At 33.1% G+C, this 24,928-nt stretch overlaps 4 protein-coding genes across 7 annotated transcripts; 1 reads left to right on the top strand and 3 right to left on the bottom strand.

Annotated features, from left to right (window-relative positions):
* Positions 1–227: 227 nt before the first annotated feature.
* Ubr1 (Ubr1 ubiquitin ligase) lies at positions 228–6,801 on the bottom strand. 2 transcript variants are annotated; one of them, XM_076904867.1, is made up of 3 exons: positions 6,662–6,787; positions 6,115–6,341; positions 228–5,926 (listed from the first exon to the last, which is right to left on the bottom strand). In XM_076904867.1, the coding sequence occupies exon 3, from the start codon at positions 5,898–5,900 to the stop codon at positions 555–557; it is 5,346 nt and encodes a 1,781-aa protein (XP_076760982.1). In that variant the 5' UTR covers positions 5,901–5,926; positions 6,115–6,341; positions 6,662–6,787; the 3' UTR covers positions 228–554. The 2 variants fall into 2 exon arrangements, with proteins under 2 accessions (XP_076760982.1, XP_076760983.1); XM_076904868.1 differs by lacking the exon at positions 6,115–6,341 and having other exon boundaries at positions 6,662–6,801.
* A 787-nt stretch (positions 6,802–7,588) lies between these two features.
* Positions 7,589–8,602, top strand: Rps27 (ribosomal protein S27). Its single transcript, XM_076903966.1, has 2 exons — positions 7,589–7,738; positions 8,270–8,602. Exon 2 carries the CDS (start codon positions 8,271–8,273, stop codon positions 8,526–8,528), a length of 258 nt encoding a protein of 85 aa, XP_076760081.1. The 5' UTR covers positions 7,589–7,738; position 8,270; the 3' UTR covers positions 8,529–8,602.
* A 154-nt stretch (positions 8,603–8,756) lies between these two features.
* On the bottom strand, positions 8,757–14,907 carry Ap-1-2beta (adaptor protein complex 1/2, beta subunit). Of its 2 annotated transcripts, XM_076903944.1 has the most exons (12): positions 14,795–14,907; positions 14,239–14,404; positions 13,475–13,645; positions 12,161–12,187; positions 11,815–12,060; positions 11,471–11,731; positions 10,961–11,383; positions 10,203–10,887; positions 9,866–10,124; positions 9,394–9,745; positions 9,122–9,313; positions 8,757–9,043 (listed from the first exon to the last, which is right to left on the bottom strand). In XM_076903944.1, the coding sequence occupies exons 2-12, from the start codon at positions 14,344–14,346 to the stop codon at positions 8,969–8,971; spliced, it is 2,799 nt and encodes a 932-aa protein (XP_076760059.1). In that variant the 5' UTR covers positions 14,347–14,404; positions 14,795–14,907; the 3' UTR covers positions 8,757–8,968. The 2 variants fall into 2 exon arrangements, with proteins under 2 accessions (XP_076760059.1, XP_076760060.1); XM_076903945.1 differs by lacking the exon at positions 12,161–12,187.
* Positions 14,908–15,818: 911 nt separating this feature from the next.
* On the bottom strand, positions 15,819–24,702 carry Sbf (SET domain binding factor). Of its 2 annotated transcripts, none has more exons than XM_076905122.1 (21): positions 24,011–24,702; positions 23,595–23,680; positions 23,246–23,533; positions 22,939–23,158; positions 22,606–22,847; positions 22,222–22,527; positions 21,963–22,140; positions 21,638–21,842; positions 19,949–21,550; positions 19,686–19,879; positions 19,217–19,615; positions 18,927–19,143; positions 18,630–18,831; positions 18,398–18,543; positions 17,476–18,321; positions 17,250–17,397; positions 17,031–17,176; positions 16,726–16,952; positions 16,397–16,603; positions 16,251–16,333; positions 15,819–16,159 (listed from the first exon to the last, which is right to left on the bottom strand). In XM_076905122.1, the coding sequence occupies exons 1-21, from the start codon at positions 24,108–24,110 to the stop codon at positions 16,067–16,069; spliced, it is 6,135 nt and encodes a 2,044-aa protein (XP_076761237.1). In that variant the 5' UTR covers positions 24,111–24,702; the 3' UTR covers positions 15,819–16,066. The 2 variants fall into 2 exon arrangements, with proteins under 2 accessions (XP_076761237.1, XP_076761238.1); XM_076905123.1 differs by having other exon boundaries at positions 19,217–19,612.
* Positions 24,703–24,928: the final 226 nt, after the last annotated feature.

Genomic DNA, 24,928 nt, shown 5'->3' with positions numbered 1-24,928 from the left:
TTTATGACACGAGATGGTTTAAATATAGCTTCTGAAATAGATATATGTGAAATAACAAAAATCAGTAACATTCATTTAGGGCTATCAAACTAGCTGATACAGAAACGTATTCCATTTGTACAAGAAGCTCGATTATTCACATGGTCCTAAAATTACTGTAAACAATGTGACAATTATTTGAATGACATTACGAACTAATTTCTACAAGCAACAATGTTCATACAACCTTTTGGTCAATAATTATAAAGAAATTTATATTTAATTTACACACAATGATAATAGAAAATTCCATAAACTCTGAAATAATCTAAAAGGGGCATCGCAACGAGAGTAACATCCAATCATTTTAAATATACAAAGCCATCCACGCTGTATTTTCAAAATAAATAATTTCATCAATATCTTGTAATGATCAAACGGATCTTGTGATGATCGAATAGATCTTGTAATAATTAACAACCATAGCATTTCCTACTATGATTGTTTATGCTAAATAGAGATTCATATTCGTAGCTAAACGTCGAGGCTAGATTGCATAGAAAATCCTAGGATGGTTACAGATGATGCCATCGTGTTGACATAGGACTACTTGAAGACTCAATAGCCCTTGATATGGATTCATATAGTCCATGTCCCAGCCACATTTGATTCAATTGCTTGTACCTGTTATGACACAGTCGAAGTGGATTTCCTCTTCGCAAACCTTGGTCTGTTTCTCCATATTCATCGAGATACGGTGGACAAGCAAATGATCCTCGATTTGAAATTCTTAAGAAAAGAATTTCACATTCTCTTATTCGTAAGAACAATCCTACACCGGCTCCACATTTACTTGCGTGATATGTGCAAGCGCCGACCATCGTGTCATTCAATTCGAATTGGCAACAGTAACTTTGAGAACATAACATTTCGCCACAAACAAGGCAGAGAGTCGGTGTTTTAGAATCCTCCCGGTCGCTGTTTGGACATGTAAACGATGATATCATATTTATCAACTCACTATAATCTTCTGGAAGCTCCACTAATTTATTAACTCTCAATGGTTCTTTTATTATTGTGAGCGTATCAGGGCCAGACAGATACATTTGAACGGTGGGATGACTTTTCCAAATATTTGTTAATTTTATAATTATATCTAAATTTGGCTTTATTAATTCATCGCATACTGTAGGTAATCCTAAGTATGAACAGATATTTTCATATGTTGCTCCATCTACTTTAGTTAGTTCCTCTGGTGCTGGAACATCAGTTATATAATGAAAATAGAGAACGCAACACCTGAGAAAAGGTAAAGAAGCTTCTGTAATTCGTCTCCATATATTAGCAGCCGTCTGAGAACCAATATTAATATTTAGAAGTTGAACCAATGTTAAAATAGATTCTGAAGATGTGTCCTCGGTTGTTTCTTGACTGTCTACATCCATTTCTTCATTGAAATCTGATGTTAATAATATTTTCACTATAAGGGAGATGAATATAAGCTGCAAGGCATAAAATTCAAATATTCCACCAGTAATGATCGACGCATCGAACCCTGTACAAAACAGACCTGGAAGTGAATTTATTAAAAGAACAAGCACTCCAAATGGATCCCAATTTAAAATACTTGGTCCTTCATGTGGAGTTTCTAACAAGAACGTTGAAAGGGAAAGCGCAGTACTTCTAATAATATCTGTTCGTGTCCATGTCACTCTCGTGAATCGTGATTGACATTTGGGTCCTAAGACTGCTGAAATTCTAGCAAGTCCTTCCAAACTATCCCTTTGCCTAGACGATAAAGCACCTAATAAGGGTTTATCCATGTCACGTAGAAGAAATTCTATAGCATGAATACTGTATGCTGTTGATTTCCATACTAATAATGGTATTCTGCCATCATCTTCATCAGGTTCTGTGCCAAATTCTTTTGTGTATACTGCTTGTGCAAAAAGCTCAACTGTAGATATTAAGTTTTCTGAAAGAATTGGACCAGGTTGATTGTAAATTGACTGAAATGTACTTTCTACGTTTCCAAGTTCATTACGAATAGCTTGTATATGACATGGAACTGACACAATGCAATATCGACACGTTGGATCGTGTTCCTCTTTCATAGTTTTCGATCTATGTAAATTTTCACTTAATCCGTATCTGACTTGCATTGTAATTCTCAAAGCTTCTAACCATGTACCGAAATCAACTTCAGGCAAATTTTGAGGAGTCGGTTGCAATGTCCTTAAAGGTGGTAAGAGAGGTAAGACTGTGTTACTGAGACATTCACAAAGAGGACAAAGATACTCGTGTTTTTCTACATCAAAACTTGCTGGTTGTCGCAGACGGAATGGTCTTCTATTTTCTTTTGCAAGTACATTATTAAAATATTCTTGCCAGCAGTGCACATGCATTACATGTCCACAAGTACCAGTATGTGCTGACGCACCAAGTTTTGCAGACAGATATAATGGGTCAGGTTCGGCTGTATCAACTCTATGTTGACATAGTACTGTAGATTGTTGAACAAATGCAGCTAGTACCATTGCTGGACCAGCTACCGTTACGATTTGATCTTCTTGACATAAAATGCAAGTTTTATAAGTTTCTTCACCACCAGTTCTTGCTGTTTGTCCAATACCAACAGCGACAGGTGATTTTTGAGAACATTTTTTTGTATTCGTACTAGAATCTTGATCATTAGATTTATTCACATCTAAAGCAGTTTCTTCGAATAGTTCAGCATTCTTTTTCATAAAATGTTTCTGCATAGCTTCCATTTGTGCCATTATTCTTGCACGCTTCTCTGCTGCCATTTTTGTTCTCCATTCTTTATCAGTTTCTGCATTTTCAGTTGCAACATTTTCTGTATGCGGTGTAGCAGGTGTGGTATTAACTTCCATTGCTGTATTACCAGAAACTTCTCTGAATTTCGTTAAAACCCATGTCAATAAATCTTTATGAGCTTCTATACGCGGACTACTAGATAAATTTTCTAACAATTTGTAGATCTTCCATTTTGCGGATCTCGCTGTGAAAGCAAAGAAAGGATAATAGCCAGATTCTTCTTCTTGAAGAGCATATCCAATAAGATGTAAAATTTTGTGCACTTGTGATTCTGAAAATCTGCGGGGCCTACAATTAAGTGCTCTCTCCAATACAGTTTGCATAATATGTAACATAACATCACACTGTAGTAAATTAGTTACCAAACTAAATGCTTCTGTTAGTTTAGGAAGTTTTGGGGGCGGACAACATTCCAATTCTCCTAAAGCTTTTCTTCGCTTTCGTTGTGTTTCTTCAGAATTGCTTACTTCCTCCTTTGTATAATGATAAAAGAATACGTTATACATTGAATATAAATGAGGTTTTAACTTATATACGCCTTTCCCGCCCGATGTTTGTGAAGGTTTTTTAAAATCTGCAACATCCTGTATCACCCTTTCCATTTCAGTTTCTAAGAACGTGTCATCCAATAATGTTTTACTAAGCTCTGAATGAGAAAGAGGTTTGATGCACAATTGTTGAATAATTTCCTTCTTCAAGATATCGTCAGTAGTAACTTGTCCAACTCCAAGTACATATCTTTCTCCTATTATCGTTATAAGTAGTCCTAGAAACTCTTCAACTAAAGTTTGTCTGATACTCTCATCTTCAAGATGCTTGACAGCATTCACATCAGAGTCTGGACTTGCCCATTGTAGAAGATTAAATTTATTTAAAACATGAATCAAAAATTCATTACTTTCTATTAGAGATGCTCCAGCTTGCAGCAAAACAATATCTCTGTCTAACATTTCTGAGCGGCACTTAACATTATGATAAAAATATAACTGATTCAACAAAGAATATCCATTTCTTTTCCACATACCATTATGTACTTGCGCTATCATTACTTGAGTTGCTAATACAGGTTCTATTATCTGTTCTAATGTTGGCTTTGTATGATTGCTAAACTCTGCACATTGGAAATGTAAATCGTGCATTTCAAGGTATGGAAAAAGACCTGCTAGAAATCTGGAAAGTGGAAGATGTATAGACACTGGTTCAGATGATACATCATATTGAAAACATGTTGCGCTATGATCCGCTAATTCTCTCACTTGAGATGGACCAATCTCATATCCTGGATGTTCGTATATTTTCCTTAGTACCAGTCGAAAGGCCTTTATTAAAACAATTTGATCTGAACCACACCACTGCAAAGCAAGACTAATAACTGGTGATAGTCTAATATGTAAATTAAACGCAGATTCCCATTCAGGTTCATATTCTATATGCTGCCCTACGCACCTTACTACAGAGTCCATGAATTGCATACTACTAAGTAACGTGAGTAAAAGTGAAAGTCCTTGTAAAAAGCTTTTCCTTAATTCATCAGTCCAAATATCTGGTTTAGAACTTAACAAATATCGTAAATCTTGAAGCATGCACAGAGCTCTTTTAAATGAAGTAATTGGTGCGTCTCTTTCGAATTCTAACTTTCCTGCAGCATTACACCTTCGTGAACTCTCAGAGATGAATGTGTTCAATAAGATGAACAGCACGTCATGATGTGCAATAAGATGGTGTGCCAATGTTGGGACAGTAAATAACTGTACAGAGAATGATACAATAGAAAATGAATGATCGTGATCATCCTTTATATAATCTTTCATAATAGAACCATAATTATAGGTAAAAACAATTGCTAAAGCTTTTTTGCTTTCATATTCCATAAGCATTCCAGACATTAACAATCTGTGCCATGCTGTTCTTGCAGATTTCCATAGCTGTGAATCTCTTTTTAATATACCTTCTACAATGGAACCAGCTGGTAATTTCGCATTGAGTGCAAAATTACTGAAAAGCACTCTAAAACCCTCACAGGGATTTATAAATTGTTGTAGCCAATGTAAAAGTTTCATGGCAAATATCTGATGAGCAATTACATGAGCATGAACAACAAGCACTTTCAATGCTCGATTCCTATTGCTGTGTCTCGTAGTAAACTTTTCAATTTCATTCTGTAAATTTTTACACTGCTGAAAATCAGCACATTTTACAACAGCTCTACCATCTCTATCAACATTTGTTACAAACTCTCGTGCAGTTCTTCGTGAGCAATTCATAACACGCATAAGCGTATCAATTACCTGATCAAATGTATGTGTCTCGTCATTAAAAAGAACTGTACAATAGTCATCTGTAGTTGATAATAGTGATAAGGGATTATCATCCTCTGTATTATTGAAACATAAATCAGGAGGTAACGCTAATTTATACTCTAAAGATAACATTGTTTGGCAATATCTTAGTACTGCTTCAAAAACTACTACTGTTCTTTCTGCTATATCTCCAGGTAGTTTATTTCCACGAGATTCTTTAGCTTGAATTCCAGCTAAATGTGTATTACAAAATGGTTCTTTTTTCCATGCTTCTATGTCTCCGCAATCACAAAATCCTCCACCACTAGAAGTGCCCATTCTATATTTATGATTACGATGAGCCGATTGTTTAAAACAATCCGCGCACAAGACACATGTTGAATCCACACCACATTCTCTGCAACTATATGTAGCTTCACCCATTTTGAACACTTTACCACATATCACATTATCCATTTGACTTAGTTCTTTTAGTACAACCTTTGGATCTCCGTTACAAATAAATTCTTCTAACGTATTAAAAAGTACTTTTTGTGCTGTTTCCTCATCAAAATCCCAATCTAGGCAATTGCTATTTGGTTCTGGACTATATATCTTTGGAACCCATATGCGCCAGTGTTTTTTAAAATCAGCACATGTTAATATCCCCCTACTCATTTTATCCATCCATCCATTCACGCACAGGTGACTAAAATTTTGGAAAGCAGACAAAGTTGGCGGTGGCTCCATATCTTCTGTGCTTTGATGTGGGTGATTTTGTATACTCTCGTTACTCATTGTCATAAGTCAAATTGCCAAAACAATATGTACTGAAATGAGAAAATTATTTCCTTATACTTTATTTCTTTTATACTTTAAACAAAAAAAGTATCTAACTTTTTTACATTTGATGCAACTCCAAATAATTAAATACTCATACTATATTGTAATTTTTTTGATGTCATATAAATTCTATTTTGTAACACACACAAGCTCGATAAACATTCGCTATACTAACCACAGTAATACACAGGATCAACACAGTTTTTCGTATAATGTTCCAATGTTAGATAGATACATTGTATAATATTTTTTACATTATTCAATTTTCAATACATCAACATTAAATGTATCAAAATCATTCGTAAAATTTTATTAGTTGAAGTACCTTAGTCCATATATATTATGTAATTTGATACAATTTCACTACTTCACACAATTCTCTCATTTTTACTTAATCATAATCTGAAAATGATAGGTTAATTAAGAATGTAGAAGCAAAGGGATTTCTGTACCAGATAAGATTGCTTTTTCATTTTAATTACAAACTGTTAGCAACTGCGTCTAATCTGAAGTACTTATTCATCGAATAACACATCTAAATAACAAGGGGAATTGGGAACTCGTTAGATATCGTCAAGAGATAAAAATGAAACGTTGCGTTACGAAGTTTAGCACGGTGTACAAAATAAATAACATTTCAATTTGAAAAATTATTTTACAAGTACAGTTACACTTTTTGCTAAATCGGACTATTTTTAACTTTGTCTAAAGACGATACTTACTATTATGACGACCAGGCCAAGGTTAATAAAAGATATTGGAAAGTCCTTTGTTACACAAAATCTGTGTGGAATTTTCTAACTACGTATGTGACAATTTATCAAAATTGTTGTCTTACGATAATTGTATGCCCGTGTCAAAAACGTATATACCCGACAATAGTAATTAACCAAGTTTTGACATCTCAAAATGAAATGATAAGCAATACTTTTGCACAGCTACCTGAACAATGCACAAAATGGCTTATGAAGTTTAAGAGTTGAAATTGTGTGTACACTAGATGTGCTTTCGTTTTAACATTTGTCGTTTACCAAAATGTTTAAAAAATTTCTCGCGTATATTAAACATTCTACAATGTACAGTTAACGCAACAAAATAAGTACTTGTAAATATAAAAACAAATGAAATATATGAAATATAAACATATTGAAAGTTCTCAACTTTCATGTAAACTCTCATTTTGAGCACATAATTAGATGTGCCGTAAGGAATGTATTACAAGGTAAATAAACCTGTAATAATGTACTTCAAGATTGATCTTATTTACCAAAAATTTTGCCAAATGCATTTTCACATTTCATTTTAAATATTTCGCACATGTTGCAATAATATTTCGATAAGAAATAACATTATAACATATCTGTATAGTAAAATGATATTTTATAGATAAATAATTTATCATAGGATATTAAAGTACATGTATAATAAATTATATAACCAAAATTAAATAAATAAAAATGTCTGATATAAATATAGAATTATATATATGCATATGTACGACAACTACGTACGTATATGTATACGACTTAATAAATTTTAATTTTATAAAATCCCTTATAAATTTTTAATTAATTTAATAACATTTCTCATTCTCTTTCACGGCACACACACGCGCACACATGCACACACAGAACTAAGTAACATAAATTCAATTAGTTGGCGAAACTGAATGACTAGTAGGGAGTTTTGGGGTACAAGATCACGTCGACTCTCATTCTTTTTCAGTCACAACGTTGTTACAGAAGCACGTGGTGAAGAGTGTGATTATTAAATTTAAAGCGAAATACAAATATAATCACGTAAGTAAGCACATAAAATTAAATATTTAGTTGTATGTTTCGTACGTGTAATGAAAAAATTGTGTACTTACACTGAATTTGGTCATATTAGTACTCATTGACGTAGCATGAAATCGCATGTTAACAGTGTTTTGTCGTATATATTTCTTTAAACACGCATTAAATTGTATATATATACAATATTATTTATAATTAATTACATTAATGCTTCACCTACTATTTACAAATCATGTTGAAAATTATTAAATAAAGTTGAATCAAAACGATAAGTGTAGAAGGTGGACGTTGGTAGACAGTTCCAGAACACACATACATAATATGTAGCTAATGTTTGCAACAAAAGTTTTTTACAGTGTGCTGTGTATTTCACATTTTTAAAAGTTAATCGAATTTTTATAATAAAAAGAATGAGCAAAGCATGTATTTTGTTTATATAAATATAGTGTTACCTATATTGCATAATATTATGGTATGTTTTATTTGTACGTGTAACATACCTATGTTTGACTGACAGTGCAACTGTTTTCACAGAATGCCTCTCGCTAAAGATTTTCTTCATCCAAGCCCAGCAGAAGAAAAGAGGAAACACAAGCTAAAAAGGCTTGTGCAAAAACCAAACAGCTATTTCATGGATGTGAAATGCCCTGGTTGTTATGCCATCAAAACAATCTTTTCACATGCTCAGAGATCGGTAGAGTGTGATGGATGTCGCACAATATTATGTACATCTACAGGTGGCAAAGCTCGATTGACGGAAGGTTGTTCATTTAGAAGAAAGGTTCAGTGTTAATGTAATGATGATTAAGATGACACAATATGTACACTTTCCTCTTTATATTCAATAAATAAACAAAATTATTATAACTTTTTTTTATTTATTGCATCTCCTTTGAAGAATTTATTTTTGTCAAAAAATCGGTAAGAATAAAAAGTTATGCAAAATTTGCAAAAAATGCTGTCATATATACATATATAAAATACACTTCATCACATATAAATAATACAATAAATACATAAATTGGTAATTAACATAGTTTGCTTTTATTTTGACTTACATTCACTTTCATTATAATACATGTTATGCTCATTATAGAATACAAACAAATACTTTTAATGATTCCGACTGGACAAGTTATATGCAATAATACAAATGATTTGTATAAACAAATTGTCGGATTAAGGCGCGAAATATGATATTGCATAAAATTATTGGATGATTCAATTTGCTACTTAAGAATGTAGAATTGCATTATATGCTTGAAATATTCCTGGTGCGACTTCCACAGAGCGAGACTTTAAAGATAGCTGTAATTAAAATACGTCAATAATTAAACGTTTTACGAAGTACCGACTGTAAAAACTTAAATACAAATTTCAACTCACAGTTACGTCAGGATTTCCAGGCTGAATTTTTAGTTCGTTTAACACCCAAACGGTATTTGTTAATTTAAGGGATTGATATAACATGTCTTGTCCTTCCACGTTTCTTTTAGCAATTGTAAATACATTATTTTGTTGCATTTTTTGCACAACTTGGTCAGCAGTCAGCATTATCCCTTTTAAAGTGTACTGTACCTATAATATTTATGTTTAAGACCTCTTCAATGAATACTAGCAAATTTTATGACAATATGGAAAAAGAAATGAAACAGTACCTCATTCTGAGCAGGTATATCTTTCCATGTACTAAGGAATACTCGTTTATCTAATTGCCCATCTTCTGCAAAGTACACATTCATCGGAACAAGACAAGCAAAATAAAACACATCAATGTTATTTTTTATTGCAACTTGAAGATTATTCAGTGGTTCCATGCGTTGTACTGCGCCATTGGTAGACAAAATTATACTGGTTTCTATACTAGCACCAGGGTTTAAAGGGCTTGGTACTTGAAGTGGAGCAGCTGGCGTTAAACCAAAACTGTTTTTATTCAACTGTATTGCAAAACCTCCCATAGGTTGCATTGCTTTATTTGTAAATGTCATATCCATACTGATTTGACCATTTCTATTATAAAACAAATAAATTACACACTCTTATATATTTTCTATTACAAAATAAACAAATTATACTTAAAGTGACATTTAATATATTAACATCTGCAAAAGACTTGTACATTGTACTTACTTTCTTGAAAATGTTCCCCATATATCAAATCCTTTGCCCTTTTCAGCAGGTAACCAATTAACTTTAGGTGCTATATAAGAAGTAGGCCCTTGATTGAAACCAAATATATCACCAAGAAGACCAGTGGTACTTTGAGATACAACAGGTGCACTATTTGCAGTGTCGGTTCCACCTAAAATTCCATCTAGACCACCTCCTAATAAATCTAATCCTAATCCCGACTGTGGAGCTGGTGTTGGCGTAACTGCAGTTGGACCACCTGAAACAATCAATGTAATGTGTAATTTATATAATATTAAGGAAAATACTACTAAATAATAAAACTTTTTTTGCTTACCAATATCCATACTGAGAAGATCGCCTATCATGGAATCTAGCGCTGGAATGACTTGAGCATGAGGCTGTGCCGTCTGTTGGTTTGAATCTTCGCCCGAATTACTTCTAGCAGGTAACGATTTCCTAGCACCTGCTGCTCTACCTTCAACGAAAGCAGTTGGTGGTTTATGATACACTGACGCTAAACTTGAAATATGACATATTAATTCGTCTAATAGCGTTGGTTCTATCAGGTCCGTTTCTTCCGAAATAAGAGGTTTTTCAGCAAGCACAACTTCTTTGGCAGCCGCTGGATCTGTACTAAGCAATCGCCAATATATAAATCCTCTATCTCGTAGGTCAGGATTATCAGAATCTTGTGTCGCTAAACTGAGAACTTGTTGAACTAATTCTTGCGTGTCCGTGGGTCTTTTCAGGAATAATTTAACAATTGCTGTGAGTAGTTGCAATTGGACTTGTGTATTCTCATCATGGAACCCTTCTAAGAAACTTTCAAGCAATTCATCTGCATTATCAATACGTTCTGCGTATTCTCCGATAATCCATATCATAGATGCACGTGCCTCGGGTTCATCAAGAGTATCTAAATTTTCGCAAAGAGTTGAAATGATAGTTTCATACTTGTTCGGGTACTTTCGGAAAATATCTTTTATAACAACAATTGCTTCTTGAACGACATAATTGACCTAATATAAGAAAAACGTGTATAAGATCGTTCACATAAATAAGTAATACTTTGTGCATATTCAAAATACCCACCTTTGTTTTTATAAGATCTAATAGGGTTGAAACACATCGTTCAGCGGATGGTTCAACTTTAATGGCACAACGGCCAATAGCTCTTACAGCTTTTCGTACAAAATCTACATCAACTTCTGTGGCATATTCTTTCAATTCAGATAAAACTTGAGCTATATTAGCTTGAGATGCTAAACGAATCATGATGTCTAATTTTTCAAGTTTAACATAAATAGGATCGTTATATTTAACAAAGAAAACTTTCATTTCGTGTTTCAAAATATCTGGGCGTTTCTGGACGATAAGATTTATATTTCGTAATGCTACGTATTGCACTTCAGGCTCAGAACTAAGTAAAGTTACAAGCGGCGGAGCTAATTTTTTCGTCAATGTACCGACAAAATCAGATTCTGATTGTAACATTTCCACTAATTTCATTAGTACCTACATAAAAAAAAATAAATATTATTAACAATTGTAAAAATGATTTATAACTTTAATTACAAATATTAATTTTTACTAAATATACACCTTAACAGCAGATAGAACAACGGCAGCATTAGCATGAGCTAAACGTGGAGTAATACGTTCACATATGCTTTGTGCTTCACGATCATCTTTAGGTGAATAATTTGCAAGGGAGTCTAAAATGAAAACTTGACCCCATTCTGTACATTCGTTTAGTGCTGTTAATAACTTATTAATGGTCTGTGCATTCATTTCGACTAGAGGCTGCCCACTAGGACTTGCTTCATTGATTTCGGATAAAGCAGCTACTGCATTTGCAACAACCTATTGTAAAAATTAAATAGAATGACAAGTTGAGAATGATTATAAAATTAATAGCAAATGATAAGTAAAATTTAATTATCTACCATAGGATTACTATCTGACAGAAGATCTTTCAATTGATCCAGAAATCCCTGATCTTCGACCAAAGTTGCATTAATATCATAAAGCTTGGCTACGCAAACAGCTGCAGTTTTGCGAACATATGGATCGTCATCCTTCAGGCATTTTCGCAGTGGCTCACAGAGGTACTCAGTAATCTTGTCCACACGTATGCAACCCATTGTGCGAACTGCTAATGCTCGAATCAGCGGATTTGGGTCATCGCAATCCTGCGCAAAAATCGGGCAAGCCAGGGATTCAAGTCTAGTCACAGCAGTGGCTATCTATCTCAACCCATGAATTTTAACGAAGTAGAAAGTGGTATGGTACCTTTGTCATCGGAGATGTCGCTAGCTCCTTTTGCGTGTCAGAACGAAAAAGGTCAAATTGGTCACCGTCACCATTTTGATTAATTGTTAAATATTATACTTATCAACCATTTAATGTAATGTGATGCGGAACTGATCATTTTTTAAAGAGCACGAGATATTCAGCTTAAGATTTTGCTATTTATAGTATTCTTTACTTTTTTTGTAATAATAATTTACAAATTAAAAATAAATTATCAAGGCTTTACATTTAGTTTGGTGTCATGCAAATATATAAGAATATGTTATATGATATTTATTTAAAACATTAAAAAACTATACACATCAAAGTGTTTATGGTAATTGGATTATAGAATATTAATCAGAACACTTATTACATTTATCAATTAAACACTAAGTTTTGTAAAGAATAACACTTTGCGTGCAGATAGTGTAAATATATGCACTGCGTACAAGTAGCAATTTATAATGCAGTCATACATATAAAATGGACATTTAAGGAATTGGTTTATTCATGCTGTTCACACATTAGACATTATGTTTAAAAAAATAAATTTTGAATTTTACTATTAAGGCTGTTTTTACAGAGTTTCCTTTACACGCCAATTACATCTTTGATACAAATATAGAACCATGTTATTATACAGTTTTCTATAAGCTGTTCAAAAATATAAATAATGTTTTGGCTTGTAGAAAAAATTTCATGCTTGATTTGAAAAACCAGCATAAAATATACTAGTGCATTAATATTAAGAAAAAAAGACCAATACATATATCACTGCACTTCTTGAGTGAATTTCGTAACAATTTTGCTAAATATTACAACTGTCACAATTCCATTCCTCTCTTTGATGCTTAACTGAAAAGAAATACTGGAATTTGGTGGTAAACTAATAAAAGTTATCAGATATATCCTTATGTAATTTAAGATATTTAACAATAAGTATCATACTCTGTTCAACCAAATTCCAGTCTCGTGCTCTTTAAAAAATAAGCAATTCGTTAAGAGAACAAAATAGTACATTCCGTCCCATAACGCAGACAGCTCTGTGCAAACTGATATAATTTGCAAAGCACGGTCTGTACATGGTGCGAGGCAGGCTGTATATATAAAATTAATTTTAAATTTACTTGAGGAAAAAAATATATGTGAAAAACTTCTGAAGGAGCTATTACATAAATTGTTTTGTTCCAGCTTGCCTCATTGCAGACAGAGACTCTCAACATCATCCAAGTGTCATTAAAATATATAGAGGATAAAAGTGCAGTTAATAAAACATGGTAGATCATTTGTCAAATTTTTGAGCTATATTACCTTGACGAATGTGTTGACAGCCATGATGGCCATATCAGGCTGACTTTTGGCATAATTCATCAGGTACAAGTACACCAGTTTCTTCAATTCTAAATTGTCTGTCTGCATACAGTTAACCACATCGGGGAATAGTGCTGACACATCTTTGCCCACAGTCATGGAAGCAATTACCTAAACATAATTAACGTTATATCTGAATAATTAATTACTAATTTGTGTAGCAAAGATAAAAGTGACAATAATTAATGATTATGATGAAATGTTTGATAAGTTTGAGTAAAGTAATCGTTTGAAGGTCCTATTTGTCTTTAGTTTAATAAAAGAAAAAAATTTTTTAAACAATTTAATAACAAAAGTAGATATATAAATATTGGTAGATAACATATACTGTATACAAAACAGTATGAATAAAATTTATTAAATTTGACAAATTTATATTGTATGCTCCTGTTCCTACTCATCCTTTTGTTTCTGCTGCATGAAACAGATTTGTCAACTTGATTTTTATAAATGATGTAAATATGAATATTCATATATAGTCCTAATTTAAAATAATTGATAATTTTGATGTTGATATTTCTAACTTACCTTTTATAAAAATCTTGCCTGTTAAAACATTGTCTTTGCTGCATAAAATTATTCGACTATTTGTGAAATATGAGTGATTGATTGGAAGACTCTTACAATTGTGTAACTTATTTACAAATATATTTTGTGGAAAATTATGAACAACCGGAATATATTTTGTAAATGAACTAACTCACTTTTTTTACGGCTTCTTTCTTCTTTTCCTTCTTGTCATTGTTCAATTCTGATTTAAGTTCAAATATTTCTCCTTTCTTGGTAGTGGTGAAATATTTTGAATCTGTCATTTTAGATTTTTAAAAGACCTTTCCAAAATTATACCGTGTCAGTAAGTAAATCTGTACTCTGAAAAAAATACAACCAATATATCTGGATTGCAGTAGTAGTATGGGAAAATTAAATAAGGGTTCAATATAGCAAACCATGGATTGGATCAATGTTCAGAATATATATGTGGCAACCATTCTACTAATATCAGCTATAATATAAGGTATTCAGTAATTTTGTTCCTCCTAACGACAGCAAAAAATATTTTTTGCAATTTTACGGATTGGATGATACTAAGAAAACGAATCTTTAAAATACAATTTAACAACATTTGTAATTAAAAATGAACAGACATGCGTATATTATACCTTCGTTTGACAAGAGTTACGAAATTTTCGCCACTAATTTTTCTAACAATTGAAACAATTAATGAAGAATTTTGTATAAAAAGAATGGATCCTAAAGTACCTTAGCTATTTGAAGCAGTCAAAAAAATATGAAACATTTACTGACGGAAAATTGACAGATTCCTTGGTAAAACGCCCTCCAACCATGAACTAAATACTCACGATGGATCCGTACGCGGTTCTTGTATTTATGCCTCACGTCATCTTCATCGTCTAGTTCAGTATGTTTATCGAATAAAACCATATCTAGTTAGGATAAAATTTAACCCTACGGCCATAAAGCATGAACTGTGTAGCACAGTGAATGATAAATAATTTTTTATACTTTTCATTTTTGAATAGATAAAAAAAGAAAAGGAAAAATACAAGACAAATTCTTGGAACTGAAAAAATTGATTTATTATCGAAATTAAATAAATTTGAAATAAAAAGTAGATATTAAAATAAAAGTAAATTTAATAAATACAAAGTATTTTTCAGCTTACTTCTTATTGTTACAACATTTTGAGTATCACTTGTGAGTATAATTTTGTTGTATAGTGATATTAAGTAAAAGTATCAAATAAATTGTAAATACAATATATAGTACATATATAATTTGTTCAAAGTGTTCATTAGAATCTTTATTCTATTGAACTAAAACATTCTATTTATCTAGAAATCTGTACATATCTGCGTAACGAACATAAAAAAATAATAACTTTGTATGCAAAATACTACAGACACAAAGATAGATTTGATTAAAAATTAACCATGTATAAAATTTTGTTTAAATTTAATTTTACTAACAAGCATAGCAGAATTAGTGAACAAATATTACGAAATTTCGAGAGGGAAACATGCCCCTTCTGTTTTCGTCCGCAATCTATTCTTTTAACAAACGAGATCGTAACTTATCCGATTGCAACTGTAATTATACTATTAATAATAATAATAATTCGCAGAATAAGTAATTGATTTAACATTTTAACATATTTTATGCTCTCTATTTATATTCATTTAAAATTAAAAACATAATAAACAAAATAAAAAAATTTAACGTTTAGTTGAGTATGTTATGATCTTTTATCTTCCAGCTGAAATAATTAAAACTTAACGTAATTATATAATTACAATATACATTTGTATAATAATATGTTAAGGATATGAGTACATCACATTCAATTTATGATACTGTTCAGCCCAACAATATTGTTGGTCTTAAAATATTTAAAGCAAAATTACTGCAGTCTATAATACGTACTATTAGACTATACAAATAGTATGTAACAAAATTAAAATCTGTTTTAATCTATCAGTCACTTGCACAATTTAAATTAGGGTTATAATCAAGCTATTGTAAGCACGCTTGGACTTTCTCGATCCATTCTTGCGCAGTTGCTGCATCGCCAGCACAAAAATTATACGTTCGCCTGTTTGTACGTAGCTGTAAATATTAATTGACATAAGAGAAAGTTTCACTTTTAGAAATTCAACGTGATAAAAAGAAAAAGTTAATATAAATGTAATATATTTACATCAAAAAATGATTTGTCATCTGTTTTCTTTGGTGGTCCTGGCATTGGTTGAGCTGGATTTACAGATACTACCTCAGCTAAATCTGTAAATGTTTAATATTTATAGGTTCGTCCTATAATATATGTTTGGATTAGTTCTTACATACCTATATATCCTTTACAATGAGAATCTTCCATGGCGTCATAATACCTTAACTGATGCTTTATAGAATCCAATACAAACCATCTCTGCTTCCAACCCTTAAGTAAAGCCCCTCGTTTATAAAGATAACCTTCGTGTGTCCTATTTTCAGCAACATTACTAGAGAATTGTTCGTAATATTGTTGTGAAGAGGTTTGTATCGTTGTAACACCTATATATAAATTATTATACTTCATTACATAAAAGAATTCATAATATTGGAAAAATTATTGTAATTGGGAAAAAATATCGCAGAGTAAAAAGATTTGTTATATATTTGTATACATAGCATACTTGAATTCACGCTTCCATTATCACCACCGCTTCGCGTGAGTGTGTGTGTTTGTAAATTATCGGTTACCGTCTTGTACTTTGTACAATTTTTTGGTACTGCATCAGCACATTTATCATGACACACATGACCACAGTCGACGCACCGTAAACCAGCTTTCACTGGTCCCCATAATACACCAGAACAAGCATCACAATGAGTAGGTGTTGCTGAATCTAATCTTTCAAACCTTTCAAAATATAAATTAATTTATTCAATGTTTAACTCATTCGATTCAACTAATAAACTTTATAGTTGTACTAGTTACCTATGTGGATGTGCATAAACAGAGCCATCATTCCCAGAAGTACCACCACTGGCAAGTTTCCCTCTTAAAAGTAGTTCTAACGTAGAACGTTTATGAATCAATCTACCGTGATATCTGACTAATGCAGTGCTAAATGACGCGTGTCTCTGTTTAAAAAAAATTGAAGTACATTAAACCACATGAAACTATATAATTTCTAAACAAATAAAATCTACTAACGGCGAGTGAATCTGTATTCGGCAGTTCAAGTTTATCCCAAAGAACTTTCCATTTTTGTGGCAAGTGACCCAATTCAGTTTCCAATTTATGAATCTCTTCTAAAAGATAAGAGAATTGATCTGGTACCATCGAACTTACACCATCATATCTACAAAACGCAATCCAGTTAATGAAGTAATAATAACAACAATAAGAAAATGACAAAGGAATAAAAATTTTATTTTACCCTTGTGTAACTATTTTACGGTTACTTTTAACCACACCATCAGCAGCCTCTGCTTCTTCCTCCTGTTGTGAATCTTGTTGTAATACTTCTAGGTCATATGCAGGCCCATGAGCCAGCTCTTCTTCTAAATAATATTGCCAAATATCAAGATTTGGCAAATGTGAAACAGGCCTTAATACCGTATTTTCTGTGTTAGGAGTATACATGAAGTTATAGAACAAGGGACACCGTGCATGCTGTTTTTCGATGTAATCAAATATGCTTTGACCAAGATTACATCCTGTGTTTGTCCCCGCTAATCTACCTCCAGGATAAATTGTTTCATCATCGCTACCTGTATCTACACCTTTGTGATGGCTCGTCAGCGAGCCTCTTTTGTCTTCAACAGCAGTAATACCACATTCCACTCTATCAAATTCACAGTCCAGCAAAAATGTGCGAAAACGGCAAGAGACCGAATGATATGCTAAGAACTTTAAGTAATATTCATTGAATTCAAATGCTAATGGGAACTGCTTTTGAATTTGATGTACTATATCGAGAAATTGAAGAAAAGTGGGAGTGAAATTTGTAGGTTGGGAATTTGCTGCTAAATTGCTCCTGTGCCCAAATCTATGACCAAATCCAAGCCATTCTTTCTCGATTAAAGTTCGAAAACCTTCAATGGTTCTATAGTGTGGATCAAGACACACTTGAGCAACAGAACACACTGTTGCTGTGGTATCCCAACCTTCTTCAAGGCAAACAGCTACCGACGAGCCTTGTACATCCATTAAATCTATTACAGCACCAGCTAATTGCATTAAATTTTGAAGTTGTTGTAACCATTCTGAACTTTCAATTAGTCTGAAATAATATATAGTGATTGTTATACAGTGTCTAATAAAATTTTATATAATTTCTAAATAAATTATACACATACTTATAAAAACTTTGGTCAGGCTCTACATTTGGAGAGCTAGGAACACAGGCTCGCATAAGTTTCTTAAATGCAGCTTTGGTATGCCTTACATCGTAATATTCCACTGGAATGAAGTCTGTTTTTGGTGCTGACTCCGCTTTAACACCCTTTTTCATTTACATAATACAGTTTGAAGATATATTGCTACATATGTATATACATTTACAGTAAACTTTAAATAAAATTATCTTACTTTCATATGAGCTTTTTCGCCAAGAATGTATAATGCAGCACGCTGAAAAGTATGAACGCATTCAGTGCCGCTATCTGAATCTGCAGAATGTCTAACAGTTCCACGTTGATGAACTGAAGTTAAAGAAGCTTGAGAATTATGTCTTTTATCTTTTAACGACCCCCAGCGACCAAAATTCTTAGGCCCTTTACCTCCTGAAGAACTACGAAAAAGAAATATACATATATACATATGCATACTGTTCAATTGAATTCCTTTAGTCATTTTATAATATTTTTAATATTAGGAAATGTATACCTTAATGTCCCAATAGCTTTATTAAATGGATTTCGTCGCGATTGTTCAGGTGTAGCATTGCGATCCTCAGCAGCTAACAATAAAGAATCTATACTAAGAGAACTGTCTGACATTCCCCATGCAGAGCCTTGCCTCAATGCGGATAAGGGGGTAGCCGCTACAAGGGCCATAATATATTTTTCTTGCTCTAAAGTAGATGTGGTTTCTGAAGATGTTGCTGTGAACATAGAATAAGTGTTTAACGGTATTATAAAAAGTTAGACATTTTAAAACAATATTTTAATAAATACCTTTTAAGTTACCAGTAGTTGCTGGGTGAGCTTTTAGCATACCCATGACACTTTTTCCATGATAACCAGCTCCTCTAATTAAAAGTGCTTTTGTTCTTGAATGCCTCCATGTAACAACAGGTATTCTATTATGTCTATACAGTCGACAAAATCTACGAATACTTTCATCTGATACTGATGAGGGAACTATAAGGAGAGCAGGGTAACTTCTGCAAATCATGTACGCACAATTCACAGAAGATAGTCGGAACGGTTCATTTCTACGATTGTTGTGCAATCCATTTGAGTACAGTCCTAACCGATACCAATCTCTCACATAACTACGTTCTGATAACCGTTCTAATGTTTTTGCATCGGTTACTGGTTGAGTTACAATACCAGGAATTTCAAAATCATCTACTATAAAAATTGTTGGCATAAGTGAAGTTTGAAATATGAAAATATTTAAAGTGTTAAGGATTGAACTTACCACTAAGATCATCGTCATGACTTAAATCATTATTATCTGTTACTGGTAAACTCATTCGACCAGGTGATGTCATGTACTTATTATTTGTGATCATATTCATATTTGGCAAGACGTATTTTTGTCGTTTCGATGATTGTTTTGGTTTAAAACCGGCTTTACGTGCAGTTTTTAAAAGTGTTTTCTTAGCAAATCCTCTAGAAGAAAAAATAGTTTTATCACAAAGATTGATAAACAGAAAAAAGTATAAGTAAAAAATTTCTTACTTAAGAGTAGCGTTCTTTTCTTTTCCCTTATGATGTGCAGTCTGAGGAACTAATACTTGACCATTGAAAGCAAAATGATGAAAGATATGCGGTGGATACCGGGCTTTGTGGACTAGTTTCCGTAAAGTCTCAATATTCTCGGGTGTAACTTCTTCATCAAAAGCTAATTTGATTAATTGAAAAGTACAAGATCGTAATTGAAGACCTTCCTGCAAACATTGATCTAGATGCGCCAAATGTTGCACAGCAACCCGTTTCTCTTTAGTTAGGGATGTTACAGGAAAAGCTCGGACTACTAATTGTTCGCAAGCGAATGGGTCACAAGGTATCCCCTTAAATACGATTCTATAATTGGTAAGGAAAATTGCTCCTTCTGCTGGCAAGAGTGGTGGGATCTTTGGTAACCCAGCGGAACTTTCTTCTCTTCCGTCTGGCAATAGATAAACGCGTAAGCCATCCATAATAACTTCTTCGCCAGGTAACATATTAGGTGTCAAAATTTTAGGCTTCTGTATTGGTGGTAATCTTTTACTTTCTCTATGTATAGCTTCAAGAGTTTCTATGTGCATGTGAACAACACCAGGAACCATTTGATGTAAGCATCTAACGTGTTCAGCACTTACGCCTCCCTCGGTACAGACACGATCTACAAATCGTGAAACCATTCGAATAACAGCACTACCGGTCTCCCCCGGATCAGTTTCTTCAAATCCAGACTCTGCATCACCACTATCGCTTGCTACGCTGTTCGTAATACTATTGCTTGCTCTTTCGTCATCATAAATATTATCTTGACGATGAGTTTTTGCTCCTATGTCTAATGGAACCAATAAATAAACCATCCTATTCGCATAATGAATCGCTTGACTATACATAGTGCTTTCTTCGCTTGCGATGAGTTCTTTTTGTTTTTCTGAATCGATTGATGGCCAAATCCTCATTTGCTCGGCTGCTATTTCAAGCGCCGATGGTTCTTGAATTTGATAAATTGAATATCGATCACGAAACGGAAACTCTTTGCCATCGCGAGGACTAATAGGACTTAAGATGCCATCATTCATAACTCGTGGTGGAGAATTTTCACCAGGAAGATATAATCGTTTAATATCTTTCTGTACGTCCAAATAAAATGCGTCTTCCCAAAACTGTTGATTTTGCCACACAGGATGTTCTTGAATACACGTGTAAGCGAACTGAATTACTCCTGTGCAAAGTTTCCTACAAAATGCTGTGGCAAGGGGAAGAAGTGCAGCGGCAACTCCGTGCTCATCCATAGACGAATCGTCTTGCAATGCACAATTCATTAATCGCACTACAAGATCAAATTGTTGGTGTTCTAGCATAGCTTTGTTACCAACAACGTGCTGCGATAATTCCATGCAAAGTGCTAAACGGGCAGCTTTGCTTTTCAAAGCTCTTAAAACGGCTGGAAACGTTTTACGGGCGTCAGATATTTTATTTTCGAATATACAATTTATACAGTTACGCAGAACTTCCAGTCTACGCGCAGAATTGCTAACCAAGTGTCTAGTATCATGGACAAATGATATATGTGGACCCATAGGTACAATGCGAGGTTGAGACGGTCTTAAAGATGATAATCTACATAAAACGTTAAATGTAAGCATAAAATACCAAAGTCATATAATTTATGTGCAAAAAAGTATTAAACACATTTTTAATACAAACCTAACTTTAAGATTATTTTTGGCAAGACCCTCGTCTATAATAGCTTGAACTTGTTCTGGATTAATGCGCGGTAAAAGCGGCTGATGTATTCTAGCAAATGCCCCTTCGGGTGGCTTCAAAATTTTTTGTACATATGGTTGTGGATTTGGATTTTCATTTGTATACAATTGTTGCGCTAATTCTTGAATATGCGTTAAAATAAGCCCTAACATTGAAGTGATGCTTATTATAGTGAATAATAATTCATACATTTTACTGTTGTTAACTGTACGATATTCATTGTTACTGTTTCCTATTATTATATTATTTACTAGTTATTACTTACTATGGTCTTGTGCTTCTTGTTTTAATTGATCACTTAAATTATTATACAATTCATCCCATACATCACAAGACCTCCATGGTGGTCCCCTTTCTGCAATGAAGGAAGTAAAAAACATGCAATCCAAAACTCTAGTTGTAAAATCACAATCTGTCAAGCCACGTTCTCCTAAAAAAGCCGCCTAGAAATAAGAAGTATTATTTACATCTCTTTTTCTTTTTTATGCGTTAAAAAGTGAATAAAATCGGTAATAATAAATAACCTTATGAAATGTTATGACAGGTTTTGGATGAATTCTTATCAATGTTAGACAGCTTCTATATCCTTGCAACAGTTGAGCAAAGGTTCTCATAAAAACTGCTCGTAATTCTTTGTCCAACATAGGAGAGTGAGGTGCTCTTGTTGCGAGTGGTGGAAAAGCATAATCCGCACAAGCCAATTCTGGTTGCAATACTAAAGATAATGCATCTTGCGTTTGTGAGAGAAGTGGTTCCGGAAGTAGTGGAAGTGAAACTCCATCTGGGACCATGATAGAACCTCCATCTAAATCAGCAACTATTACATCCATCTATTGAAATATATACTATTTAATACAAAGTCATTGGGAGGCAATAAAAGATAATCAATAACCTAATAAATATCTTACAAGTTCTGCAACTTCATATTTTAACGAACTATGTACACCCATAATAAATGGAGTAGGTGTGCTAAGTACTTCAACTAAAGCTGCTGGTAAAAGAGGAATGTAAACATGCGTGTATCGAAATGGATACATCAATGCAGTAAGAGCTCGACATCCTTCAGTCAATCGTGAGTAACTTGCAGAATGAAAAAGTATTTTGTGTTCTGTCATGACAGCACAGAATAATACTAATACATTACGAATACCTATAAAAAAAAGATATATATATATATATGTATATATGTACCTTGAACAACATGCATGATATATTTGCAATAACAGTTGTTTTATTCTTACCTAGTTGTTGAAATAAAAGGTTTACGCTACTGTGTGTTATTGGAAGAGAAGGACTAATTGGAGGTTGAAGCGCTTGACGATCGCCTGCACCAATGCTAAACCTTACTTGTGGTCCACCAGCAGGTGGTACTTGTATACAACCTAATATATTTCCTACCAGAGTTTCTAACGGTACACCAAGATTTTCTACATATACTGTGTATATAATACCAAGACAATTCTGAAGTGATAACATAAAAATATTATTACATATAAAAATATAATTGTGCTTCGTAGATAAAGTAATGTAGATAAAAGTTTTTCATACTCTAAAAGTTTCAATGTAATCGAGTCTGGAAACCAGCACCAGACATTTAGGTGCATACATAATGCTGTGGTGTGCTATTGCAGGTATCGTTCTGACCAAGGAACGACTATCGCCGTCAACAGGATCTTCCTCTTCATCTACAGGCTTACTTGGCACAATAGATACTGTTTCATTGAAACACATGCAAGCACAATAATGACGGTTTGCATCAATGTCTGTTAAAATAGATACAAAAAATCGTGGTTCTTGTCTTTCTGTAGATAAAGCCCATCCTTGTGGTTGACAAAACTATTGAATAAAACAAAATTAATTGTAAAGAACACAAGGCTGCATAAAGAAACTACCTTACCCATTCTATTCCCTCGATGAATGGTGTATCTGACCAATCCTTTTCTGGGAACCTTTGTAAAATGATTCCATTACTTGTACCTCCTCCTATAATAATATGTAACATTATAGAATAGATCAAAGTGTTTTGCATGCACATTTATAATGAAAATATCCTAATTACTGCATCAAAATGAAATGACAATCAATAAAATATCAATAATTATTAATATGTAAATAAACCATGTTTTATATAAATATCTTCATGTAAAATATATATTTATGCTTCTAAATATACATAATCAAGTGTCGTACACATAAAATTGTGTACATATATACATATATACATTGGTGTAATAATTCCATGTGAAACAAATTATATACATACATTTATGTGTATTTTTGAAATGTAACAAATATCAAAACTGAAAAACTTACTCTCTTTTTCGTGGTCGTAGCCGACCACAACAAAGTAGTCGGCTAAACGAGACATTTCGGTATATTCGTGGGGATTCGTGGGGGTGATAGCGCCCAACATCCCACGTAGATTCTAATACACGTGATTTCATGGACCGTATCCTACCAAGCAACAATCAACTACCTTGTGTCAACGTTACACATAAATACGCGTCGATATGCAAATTAATTAGAAAATATTCTACGCATTTTTGAATTTATATTTTCCCATTCGAGGACTACACGAATTTTCAGAATGAAGCGCCAAAAACGTGATGCTGTAGTGAGTGCATTTAAAAAATTTCGTTCCGCTCGAAAAACCAATATCAGACAGTGGTTGAAAGTTTAAGGACGTCAAACACACCGTCGGGAAAAGATATCTCGCATTCGTCACGTTTAGGAAATGAATTCGTCCGTCGTCACAGTAGCATGCAACATTCTATTTATTTTATAAAACACAATATGATGCCACACCCCGAAGCTTTAATCCATAACCTTCCAAACTCAAGCGCCACATTGAGTGTTTGTTGAACCGCGTACGAACGAAAACGCGCCACAGATATACAAACGAAGAGACGAATGCGCTGTAACTTGCATTTAATTTTACTTTTTTTTTGTCTTCTGCTTGGGTCACTGAGAATACTTTAAATCTGAAACATACGCATTATTAGAAACGTTACTCCAGTGTAATTTTGTAGCGTGTTCATAGTGAAATTATTGCATAACAGGTGCATGCGCAATAATTTTCATCCATAGTGTCTTTTAAATTTGTTAGGTGATTTGCATTTCAAATGTTAGAACACATATGTTGCTTAGAATTTAAAATTTAATAAGTTTTAATCTACAGCTATACAGAAACTATATGATACAAACATTTGTTTCTTTTTTTGTATTTTATAA

The sequence above is a fragment of the Xylocopa sonorina genome, chromosome 11, assembly GCF_050948175.1.
Source record: "Xylocopa sonorina isolate GNS202 chromosome 11, iyXylSono1_principal, whole genome shotgun sequence".
Lineage (NCBI taxonomy): Eukaryota > Metazoa > Arthropoda > Insecta > Hymenoptera > Apidae > Xylocopa > Xylocopa sonorina.
Note: the sequence above shows the minus strand (reverse complement) of the source record. Positions and strands in the feature narration are given on the sequence as shown.